Here is a 12,513-nt window from a genome sequence, read left to right as displayed (position 1 = left end):
AGCTCCAGGACCCCAACCATTCTGGCTTCAAACCAACGCACTCAACAGAAACTGCCCTCATAGCAGTGACCGAGAAGCTCAACCATACGATCCTTCTGGACATCCTCACCAACCCTGGAATCACTGGCTATGCGTGGAAGTCCTAGAGGGAGCATTGCTCTTATCAGGTAACATGGAGAGGGTCCATATCCTCTCCATGCAGGCTCTCCACTGGGGTCCCACAAGGCTCGGTGCTCCGTCTTCTCTTGTCTCTATACACTAGCTCTCTTGGAGATGTAATATCATCTTATGGCTTCTCTTATCACTGTTATACTGATGATACTCAACTAATGTTTTCTTTCTCACCCTCTGACACAGGTTTCCAGTCGCATCTCAGCATGTCTGTCTGACATCTCTTCATGGATGGCAGCTCACCACCTGAAGTTCAATCCTAGCAAGACTGAGTTGATATTCCTCCCTGCAACTACAGGTCCTCATCATGATCTTGCCATCTCATTCGAGAACTCTGATTGTTCTGTCTATAGAGGCAAGAAGTCTTGCTATCGTTCTTGACTCACATCGCGAACCTAACTCGGTCATGCAGATTTCTCCTGTACAACATCCGGAGGATCTGACCCTTCCTCACCCGAGAGGCCGTCCAAGTGCTAGTGCAGTCTCTTGTCATCTCAAGGCTTGACTACTGCAACTCGCTCTTGGCTGGTCTTCCCATGCAGACCATCAATCCTCTGCAACTCATCTAGAATATGGGCAGCATGGCTCATCTTCAATCTGCCCAAGTTCAGCAACGTCACCCCACTGCTGCGCTCCCTTCACTGGCTTCCTGTAGCTGCACGCATCAGATTTAAAACCCTAATGCTGACCTACAAAGCCAAAAATGGACGAGCCCCTACCTACTTGATGGCAATGGTGAAATCTCAAACTGTACCACAAGCCACCCGTACTTTGAGTACAGCTCAACCTGCCATCCTTCAAGGCGCGTGGAAGACGAGTGTCGAGACTCTGTACTGGCACCCAAGTGGTGGAATGAACTCCCACTGGCTGTCTGAACAGCAGTGTCTCTTGCTGTCTTCAAATGCAGACTGAAGATACATCTCTTTACACAGCACTTAAATGAGCATTGAATTAAGCACTGTTTGCAATATATTGTGCTGCATGTATATATTTTATTGTATTGCACTGTGCATTGTAGTTTACTTTATTGTTGAATGCACTGTGCATTGTAGTTTACTTTATTGTTGAATGCACTGTGTATTGTAGTTTACTGGTATTGTATTGCATGGCACTGCATGGCACAGAGTTCCATGTTCAACTCTGTTCCTTTTTTCTGGGTATCAACAGTGACTTTTTGTTTCTAGCAGTATCTGAGCTCAGGACTGTCTTTTTCTCTAACCTATTGGTAACTAGTACAGATACTCTTTCTAAATAGACAAAGCACTTCTTGTAAGTCACTCTGGATAAGAGCGTCCGCTAAATGCTGTAAATGTAAATGTAACTCCAGTACTAAAGAAGTAAAATCTGGACACCAAACACATCTGGCTGAGCTATTGATTTAAGAACCATTTTGTCTCTTATCTAAATAAATAACTTATTTGAGTTCCCAATTTACCTCACAACTTTGGCTCTATGCAAAGTTCTGATAAGTCACTGACAGTGTCCTTCTCTCATTTTTCCATCACCGAACATAGTTCAGCACTTTTTCAGCCAGGTGAGTGTCACAGTGAAGACAAAACACACTGAAAAAGCACAGCCACATCTAGTTCAGCTGGAAAAACGTCTGAAATCGTTATGAAATATGCATCTGTAACCAAGACCAACACTTGCATAACAACCAATATGAGGAAATAAATGTGTCTCAGGGCTGTCTGTGTCTGTATAAAAACATCTACCTGTTCAGGGGTGAATGCATTGTTAGAGAAGAAAGGTGTAGGAGAGAGAGGAGGAGGAAACAAGAAAAACAGAACTGTACCAGCCCAGACACCCAGCAGTTGTACTCCTGATGCAACACCCCTCTCCCTCGCTCTCCCTCGCTCTCCCTCGCTCTCCCTCGCTCTCCCTCGCTCACAAATCGTCAAAGATGTTGAAACAATGGTATGTGTAAATGCATCATTTACTTAAAAGCACTCTTCAGATTCTTCAAATCCAGTCCCTGAGTCCATTTTTTACAGTCTGATCCATAAATATTTGGACACAACTGTTTTAGTAGTGAAGTGGGTTATGCTGTCGCCTCACAGCAAGAAGGGCCTAGATTTGATACCCAGCCAGGTGACCAGGGTCCTTTCTGTGTGGAGTTTGCATATTCTCCCCGTTTCTAGGCGGGTTTCCACTGGGTGCTCCGGTTTCCTCCCACAGTGCAAAGACATACAGTCAGACCAACTGGACATGCTAAATTGCCCCTAGGTGTGAATTTGTGTGTGAATGAATATGTCTCTCTCTCTGCCCTGTGATTGACTGGTGACCTGTCCAGGGTGTTTCCTGCTTTCTGCACAATGACTGCTGGGAGAGGCTCTAGCCCCGTCAATGACCCAGAAGGAGCAGCGCATTAGAAAATGTTTGCCTTTGTCTTTGGTAACACAGAAATCAGCTAAATCTAAAGGCGATTTGCCCTTTCAGATGGAGATGAAGCTGCTAAACACTATTACCTGGCCAGTAAGAGAACTAGAATGTAAACTAGGAGGGTATGTTGATTTGACATTATTTTAGAATTATACTATGTAGAGAGTTCCTCCATAAGGTGATATAAGCTACTTAGGAGTGAACATTATTAACATTTATGGTAGCAGCCACAGAAAAAGAGTGTTTTTACTCATATTTTCACAATTGCCAGAAAATTTTAAATTTGTCTGAGTCTGATAAGGTGGGCTAACTAGCAAGCAAAGTAGCTAATGTAACATTGCAACCAACTAGGTCCAGTGTTAGCTTTGGCATTAGCTCTTCTGAACAAACAGCTATCCTTTTTTAGCTCAAACCTCCTCCTTACTGAACTTAAAACTCCTTGCTACATTAACACTCAGTTATGATTTTCCTGGTGTGATTAATGTAAATATACTTCTCAGAAATGTTGATTTATTACCTTAAATCAGCTCCAGTCATAAATGTATGTCATTTATATTTCAGAGGGACTCATTGACTCATTAATACAAAGAGGGGAATCAGAGCCAGGAAAAACCTCAGTACATGAAGCGTGGCAGAAGCTTGAGCTGAGCCTGTGCAGTGTGGCATGTTTGACCAGCTAACTAAGCTCTCATTAGTTTAGGCACAACGCTACAGCCCCTACCACCACACAACAAGCTTGATTTCAGTTTTGTGTCATTCCAACACCAGTCACTCGACATTTGCTGCCTCAGACATTAGTTTGTATCATCTACGCTCAGCAGAACACCCAATAGTCAGAATAAAACCTGTGCTGTGGTGCGTGGCACTGTTTGGGTCTTGTTAAGCTAACGTTAAGCTAGCTGATCATAGTGCTGGATGATTTTCACGATTAATTCGGTTAATGTGAATTAACGTTTTCAGACAATGTTAGAAATGTGACAATCGAGATTACGTTGCTTGTACTTTAATTAAAATACCAACAAAAACTATTAAATTTTTCAAGACACACGAAAAAACGCATCTTACATTAAAAAAACTCCGCCTCTCACAGGTCTGTGAGCTGACCTCAGCCGTGCGCTGTCATGAAGGGCAGCGAGGAGATGGACGCATATGTGGAGATAGGCGACTTTTATTAAGGGCAAATCCAGGGTCATAGTTTAAACAGTCCAGGATCATAGAGCCAACACGGATTGATCAGGGGACAGACATGACAGACAAACAACAATCAAACAATAGCATGATCAAACATACAAACAGTACAAAGACCAGCGAATACAAAGGGCAAACACGGGGCTTATAAAACACAGGGATAACGAGGGACAGGCGGAGTCACAAAACAAGGGGCCGAACTAGGAAACCAAAACAAAGAACACGTGGACTAGACCAAAACAAAACACGAACACATGAACAGGACCGGGAGGGGCCAATCATGACATGCCCAGTAAAAATTGGAAGAAAGAAAGAAAAAAAAACAACACACTCCAAGTTGGAGGCACACGGCGCTTGTCAGAGGAGTGAGCTCATACCAAAGAAAGGTGGAAACAACAGTTCAGTGGTATGAAAGTGATACAAATTTGAAAAGTCAGATGTTGAACAAATTTATGTAAAGAGTAATTTGTGTCAAAAGAGAGTTGTAACCAAATGTAGCAGTACAAAGAATCTGTTCCAGCACTTACGACAGAAAAACCCAGTGGAATGGGAGCAACGAGTGAAACAACACGATGAAAATGAGCGAGTTTTCAGTGCGGATGGGAACATGCATCTTTCAAGCCTGAAACTGTAGACAGGCTTGTGTTCCTTTCGAGACACCTGTAAAGAACTTTGTGCTTTTGCACTTTTATTAATGTAAGGAGGTCATGCTTGCACATTATTTAAAGAGAGAGTTGCTTGTGATCTTTAAAGAAGCTGCTTGCTATTCTTAAAAGAATATCACTAATAAAAATGGCTCTTTTATGTTGTAATTATTGTTTTTTTTTGGTACAAATTTTGTTGCGCTTGCACAGTTTGAGTCCCTTGAAAGGGAATTTGAAAGTAACCACAATTATAGGTGGTGCTGTTACTATTTTTGATGACTTTTAAATTAAAGTGCAAAAAGAAATTGTCTTTTTTCAATGGCATTATGCAAAAAAAAAAAATCTTGGAATCTGAAATCGATAATGACTTTTAAATAACTGAGTTTTTAAATCAGCCCAAGCTGATTAGGCTACAAATCCAAACCCTACAGAACAAGTTTAATTTCAACCTTTCTATATCTTTAGCGCCAGCTGCTCGACTCCACTCACTCAGATTTAGATAATTATTATCTTATTTTAGTGCTTTAGATAGCCAGAACTAAAGATGTTCTCTGGTGAGCAAAGTTATCATCAAGCTGGCTAAGGTAATGTCAACCCGCTTCTCTCTCCTGGTTAGCAGCATTGTTTAACATTCAGCAATTGTTAAATAAATGGTTTGACATTTATTGAATGATGGCTTGTAATTCATGCACTGTATTCACTTATTTTGTGACCATGTAAGCAAACAAAATTGTTTGTCTATTTTCAAATTTGAAATGACGCAGAACGAGACGGCACAAATGAGACATACATGCTTTTAAGCCCCAACACTTTTTTTAAAGGCTTTTTTACCTCAGGTTGCACCATTTACCACTATAATATTTGGAAATGGTTGAAGGTATGAAACAAGTGGATACTGCCCACCCCTAGCTGCAACACTATCGTTCACCCTTTCTTGCCTCTTGTTTCTCATCACTCATTCCAATTGTCTCCTTCATGCAGTCTTTCTCTCACTCTGTAAACACTCACAGTCACCATTGCCTCCTGAGCTAAAGTCATTTTAACTTAGCTCCAGCTCACAGTGGCAGTGGGTAGGTTTATCCAGCTCTAGCAGGCAACGCAGGCAAAGCCAGCAACCTCCAGTGATACTGAGAGAGAAGCGATATAGAGGGCTGCTATCTCCCCATAGGAGCACACACACAGGGAGGAAGATTTGTCAACCTATATTTAGCTCTGCCCATTGATAGAAGCTGCAGGGCACAGCGGTAAAAAGCTGTCAGGCTTAGCTTGAGTTAGATGAAATCTGGACCGGGGACCATACACCCAAAACCCAGGCAGTCTCAGAGGCAGGTACGTGCATGGTGGCTGGGTTGGTGGGTTAGGTTGGTGGGGGGCTATTATGGTGAAATCATGATGTATAGATAAGTGGTTACCAGGGAAACTGCGTTAAGGGAGATGGAAAAGAAAAGTCTTATAAGCAGGAGAGGACGTTTGATTAAGTATCTGCAGAAGCTACAAGAATATATCCATCTCTATTGTGTTTCATTTAGTACCTTCAGACAATGTTAACAAACTGTAGAAGTCACATAACACCCTGCTGGCGTCTTACAGCATTACAGTTTAAACTTCACTTAAACCAAGCACCTGTATGGAGTGCAGTGTCTGGGCTTGCAATTCATGATTTAGCTTTGTCTAAAAGTAAACCAAGCATAAATCAAAGTGAATTAACCTAGCAAACTAGCAGTCAAAACTGTTGCAAGACAAGGATTTCCAATGGAGAATCTCAATTAACAGCATTACACATTGCAAGAACAAGCCCAATATGTTCTTGAAGTCTGGACAACCAGGCCTACCAAACCAGACTAATCTCTCAGTTTGAAGTGATTTAACTCAAAGACAGTCAATGGCATACCACGAGAACATTACCGTACAAGTGGCTTCAGCATGCTTTCCCACAGAGAGGTATTTGAATGGAAAAACAAGAACAGGTGGCTACTGAGGCCACTTTCACAGTTCATTCAGCTTAATCAAGGTCCTCTATTGCCCCCTAGTGGCCTCAGTAGCACAGTCGGCTGTGGCGCTCCAACATGCTAGGGGAATAATCAGGCAGCGGAACGGAGGTGTAACAGACAGTCAGCCTGCAGACTCGGAGGCGAGGCACACACCCAACCGATGAGAAGGGGACAATGACAGAGAGAAATGAAGATGTCCTTAACACGCATCAGCTGCGCTGGGCTCTATCAGGCAGAGAGACAGCCTATTGGCCATCAAACAGAGTGCACAGAAAGCGCTATGACCAATATATAAATATATATTTACCACACATATATAATATATCAACAATGAACCATATGAATACATATTTACTGGTATTTTATACATACCAGAATATTAAATATATACATATATATATACACACACACACACACACACACACACACACACATATATATATATATATATATATATATATAATTTAATAAATAATTGAAAATGTTTATAAAAATGAGAAACACTGACTAAAAAGCTGTTTTTTCCATCGCTTCCCTGTGCCAGCCATTTCAGACAGCTTTTTAAAACACAAATGTATTAGCTTCTGCATTTATGTAAATTAAGGATATATCACATATCATAATTTGGTCCACAATTCCCATATCAGTGCTTCCCTAAAGTTGATACAAAATTTTTAGATCTGTAAAACACACACTCATGCACTCAGACATAGACATTCATATGTGCACACAAACACACACACACAGACATATGCACACACTACTTCCTCTCCACGATTCAGCCCCAAAACTCAGATGCAGGAGACCGTTATAGGGCGACAGGCCATACGAACAGAGACAGTTGCAGTGGTGAGTGCTGCTGGAACATCGTTGTCGTTCTCTAATTGGAGCCCACAGTGCAGTTAAGCTGCTGCTGCATTAGCACCATCTCCTCAGCACTCTCCATGCCGGGGTGACAGTTAAAGCCCTATTAAAGGTGCATTCCAGATGGTTAGAGACTGCAGTGGCAACGTCTTAATCCACAGGAAAAAAAACAGTGTATCTCTCAGAGATCGAGCCAGCATCAGCGCTAATTGGTACAGAGAGGAGGGGTGAGGGGGGCGGCATCATACCTGACAGTGAGGATGAGGGTTGGAGCAGCCCATCATAGCTCCTTTATTCTCAAAGATCTGAGAGAGAGAGGAAGATAGAGAGGGAGGAAGGGAGAGAGAGACTGATGTTTAGTTGAGTGCAGCTATGACATGCTGTCATTGAAAAACAATGTGAGATACAAAACGACATTCTAAGGCAGCGCACAGCTACTGTAAATCGAACCATGCAGTGATAAGCCTACACTGTGAACATCCCCTCAGTGTACACTAGCGCTACACCATATTGTTTCTTAAAGAACGTATTTCATAGACATTTCCTCACTTATTTGAAATAAAGGAGTTTGAAATAACATTTAAATAATGTTAAACATTTTAAAATGTTCAATGCACTTACCATACAATCCATATATGAAAACTAAACTGCAAAATCAGCCAATCTGAATTGAATGTTTTTGTGATGTCACAAACATCTGCCTATTTACATATATCTGCCTATTCAGCCTATAGCAGATTAGCTCCGCCCATTAACATTACACAACAATTTTAGATATATCAGTCCTAAAGGCACAGTAAAGGAAACACCCTGTTGGATAAAGAAAGGATGAAAAAGTAAAAAATTAATTATGAGCATTTAAGGTACATAAAACCACACAAATATTATGTATGGACCTTTTTTCTCTGCACCAGGGGATGCTGGATTTTGTATCAGTGTTAATTGTATTTTGTTTCATTTATTGTCACCTCAGTTTGGGTCCATTAAAAGGACTGAATTCATGAATAATTCATGTTTTTTTTCTCAATTAAACAATATTTTCTACTCTTTCCAGAGCATAAATAAAAAAACTAAACCGCACAGTTTTTTTTTTTTTTAGTTTTTCCGTCTATATTTTAATTTCAGTCAGGAACTTCCATTTCAGTGTCTCACTAGAGCCCTCTAACCAATGTTTTCAATGTGTGCTGGGGGCATCTTGACCAGTCAGAGCTCCAGGTAAGTGATTCTGCAGGTGTTTTATTGCAGGCTCTATGTAATCCAGAGAACAATACATAGCTCTGTTTACTGAGTTACATATTCTTAAGTACAATTTTGATATATTTGTATTTTTATACATATTTGAAAGGTTTCATACTAGAAACATATAGACCACTTTTAAAATGTTCTTTTTTTCATGACATGCATTGTCAGAATAGGGCTTCACACATACAGGAAATATCAATGCTTTATTATGATTAATATCCCCTTTTTTAGAAAAATTAAAATATACATCAGATATTTGTTTCATAACTCTTTGTTACATTATTTTGGTACCGTTGCAGTATTTACTTATTTGCGTTTCAGTCCTTTACATTTCTGATATCATTGGGTGAATGTTCTGTTGGCTCAGCTCCTGGCCTGTTTTATTGCTATTCACATGTCTCAGTTTAGAGCTTCAGCACTTTATTTTAGTCCAAGAAGGTCCCAAAGAGAGAAGACCAGCACCTTCACTTCCTACGCTGCTAGATGTACTAAAAATGTCCAATGCAAGGAGCTCAGTGTATGAATTTGCTTTAACCTAGTACTTTTTTACTCCAACAATAGCTACTTTTACTTCTATTTGAGTCATACTTTTAGTGAAGTAACAATACATTTACTCCATCAACCTCTGATGTAACCCAACAATATGATGCAGGTCAATCTGCAACCATTGCAATGTTAGTATTTTGACTATGGCGACATACAAAAAGAGCTATACATATGCAAGCACAAACACACAAATATGCCAGGTCAAAGCCCAGCGGCACTGCTCCAGAGGAAACCTCCTGTCGGGGAGAGTTTTAAGACTTCCCCAGGACTCCCCCGGGGGTGATATGAAGGGATTTGTGCAGGATCTGCCCTTGTCTACTCCGCTTGATAAATATTGACTTGTCTAAAGTCCCTGCTCATCAGGGTCTGTAAATCTGGGGAGCAAAAGGGAACACATGCTCTGATGCCTTTAACAGAGAGCAGATAACCACAGGCCTTATCTGAATGGGCCCAAGAGTGATGCTTTGCAGCAGACAAACAACAAGAGAGGTCTGGAGAGGTGCTCTCGAGTGGCAAGGAGCACAGACACTTTGCGGTGTTCTGCTCTGAAGCATCACACGTATATAAAGGGTTCCAAGGACGAGCACACAGTAATAACCGCTGTAGAGACAAGCTGACCTTTAACAAGTTGGCTAACTGCTCTTGAGCCTCAAAAAAGTCCTTGAGAGAAAAATTGAACCATTTCTTAATGTGTGCCTTTGGCCTTTGCTATGAATTGAGAACAGTATTGAAGTGCCCTTAGCAGGGACATAAAGCACAGAAATATGCAGCCAGGTCAGAATGATGGTTTTGTAAGCTTGCACAAGGCTACCCTTCACTAGTTGATGATCTATCAGTCCGTCTACCATTTTGAAAACAGCCAAGCAGCCAAAGAAGACTACATTTGTTCAATATCAAACACAGAGGTGTAAATCAATGTCTGACTCAATATTATTTAAGTAAGTAAGTTTGAGTGATACTTTTTTAATCCCACAAGCGGGGAAATTCCACCTCCGCATTTAACCCATCTGTGAAGTGAAACACCACATACACACTAGTGAATACACACACACTAGGGGGCAGTGAGCACACTTGCCGGAGCAGTGGGCAGCCCTATCCACGGTGCTCGGGGAGCAATTGGGGGTTAGGTGTCTTGCTCAAGGACACCTCAGTCATGTGCTGTCGGCACTGGGGATTGAACCGGCAACCTTCCAGTTACAGGGCCAGTTCACTAACCTCCAGCCCACGACTGCCCAAATTTAGCTTCATTTTTTTAGTACAATTTAATGTAATCGGATCTCAGGTTATACCATAATTCAATCTGAGTATTTTGTTATATTTCTGAATTGTTTTTAACAATAAGCTGAATCTGCAAATCTATGAATACATTATACTGTATACAATATGTCTATGTATACAGTGTTGGAATACAGGGATGTAGACTAGTCTTAAGCAGGGGGTGTACATTGAGTAGCTGTTAGCAAGATTAGCCTAGCTAGTGCAAAGCACCTCAACTAAAACTAGATAGGCTACATAAATATCCATCACCCTTTAATTCTACTACAAAGATCATTCTGGATACTTTTCATTCAATACTGTTCAAAAGTCAGACTTCTCTTCATTTATTTAGTTTCCAGTCAAATGGTCTCACAAAAGACCCAAAAGAGTCTGGGTCAAAAAAAAGCATGAATCATATAGCAGAAAGTTACACATAAGCTTCAACAACTACATCCAATTTGACATTTTTCAGCACTTAGTGTGCCTGCACTTTATACATTACAGCTTCCATTCTTTTGGAAGACTTTCAGTTTTCCTAAGAAAGTTGAAGAGATTTTTTTTCCACAACACCTTCAAAGTCTTTGAACCTGCTCTCACTTTCTGCTTCTCACAAATCAGGTAATCAAAAAGACATTCAATGACGTTCAGGTCCGGACTGTTGAGTTCGATAGTCCACTGTTCTGAGAACACCAGGAGATTCTTGTTTGACTCGCAAATGTTCTTTTTTGCTTGTTTCCTTCTTTACAGCAGCACATCCTCTCAGACTCATTGCAAAGACTAGTCTTCTCACAGCAGAAGGATGGACAGAAACACTTGTGAATTTTCTTATATCTGCAGCAACAATGAGCTTGATTTTCTCCTGTCTCTCAAAAATGATAGCTTTAAGTGCTGTTTATCTGAAGGTGGTCTTACAGTTGGAGTGCCGAGGAGTGCCATTTTCTCTTTGACTTTTAATCATTTTTTGTATTCCTGTTTTGAAAACTACTATAACTACTATACTCATTTATTATGCATGTTGATTATTTCCAAGCGAATCTCCCCAGAGATATCTCTTGGAAAATAACTTGTAATTAATAGATGGGAATTAAATAAAGCAGGGTTTTTTTTTTTAAGTACTGTACTTCATACATTCTATGAATCTCTGAGGAACAATGCAAGCATTCACACATATGGAGCACTGTGTGGTTTGTTTTTAGTAAGCTTGATGGTGTGTTTTTTTTTTTCTTTCCCCTCACAAACAGCGATAGTAACAGCCAGAGACATGTAGCATTGAGCATCTTTAATTTGGTATACACAAATTTTAGTGAATTCATAGCATTTCTATGGATAAGGACTATACCTCTGGTGAAATGTAAACCATGTAGACCTTTTAATTTGGTAAAAAAAGTGAATGCATACTTTGTGTTTGATGATAATCAACATTTAAATCAACCTCACCAACTTTAGATTGAACCAGTTGTAATCTACTACAATTCATAAAAAAGATGTAGACCCCATCAGCTCTCATGTGCCTATATGATTATACTACAGCTCCTGGTTGATTCAGACACACTAAATCAGCCTAATCCGGATGCTTACGAGAGTTGGCAGGCTCTGAAGTGCACGGTCGTTCTGCTTTAGAGGCTCTAATATGCTGAGGGAGGCCATAGGAACACAGCGCTGCTGTGCATTGATCAGGCCTGAAAAGCCCTGAGTGAGGAGCCAGCTCCCAATTGATCCAATTAGCAAAGATGGTGAAGGCTGGGACTGAAGCCGAGGCTAATGGTGTCCCCTACTCGCTCGGGCTGTTTTGAACTCTGAATGTTACGCAAGAGGAAGATATGGAGAAACCTGTGTCTGTGTGAGAAAGACGGGCCCTGGAGGGGAGAGTGCCTTTTGGTACAAATGTTAATAGCATTTCAGGACAACGTTACAACTCCCAGTATGTTTGATAATGAGCAAAGTGAACGCTCCCCCCTCAGCAGGCTAACACTAGGCTGATGTAATATTTATGACATTCTGTTTGTTTGTCAAGGTTAAATAACTAGTGCCTAAGAAAAAGAACTATGAACAATAAAATGAGCCTGTGGTGCCAGAGAATCTGAAAATGCAGTTCTTATGGTGCGTTTGGACCCTCATAAATGCATGAATTGTTGGCTTTACCACAAGAATATGCTCAAATGGCTGACAAAGCCATAAATACAAGTGCTAAATATGTTCCATGTTTGAGTTGTATAAATCACCAGCCA

At 40.7% G+C, this 12,513-nt stretch overlaps 1 protein-coding gene across 1 annotated transcript in view; it reads right to left on the bottom strand.

Moving 5' to 3' along the window:
- The window catches only part of galt (galactose-1-phosphate uridylyltransferase), a 124,077-nt gene that overhangs the window by 100,375 nt on the left and 11,189 nt on the right, over positions 1-12,513 (bottom strand). Inside the window, exon 5 of the mRNA XM_017700219.2 lies at positions 7,489-7,545. Coding sequence (XP_017555708.1) covers positions 7,489-7,545 — 57 coding nt within the window. The remainder of the gene's footprint in view (positions 1-7,488; positions 7,546-12,513) is intronic.

The sequence above is a fragment of the Pygocentrus nattereri genome, chromosome 18 (genome assembly GCF_015220715.1).
Source record: "Pygocentrus nattereri isolate fPygNat1 chromosome 18, fPygNat1.pri, whole genome shotgun sequence".
NCBI lineage: Eukaryota > Metazoa > Chordata > Actinopteri > Characiformes > Serrasalmidae > Pygocentrus > Pygocentrus nattereri.
Note: the sequence above shows the minus strand (reverse complement) of the source record. Positions and strands in the feature narration are given on the sequence as shown.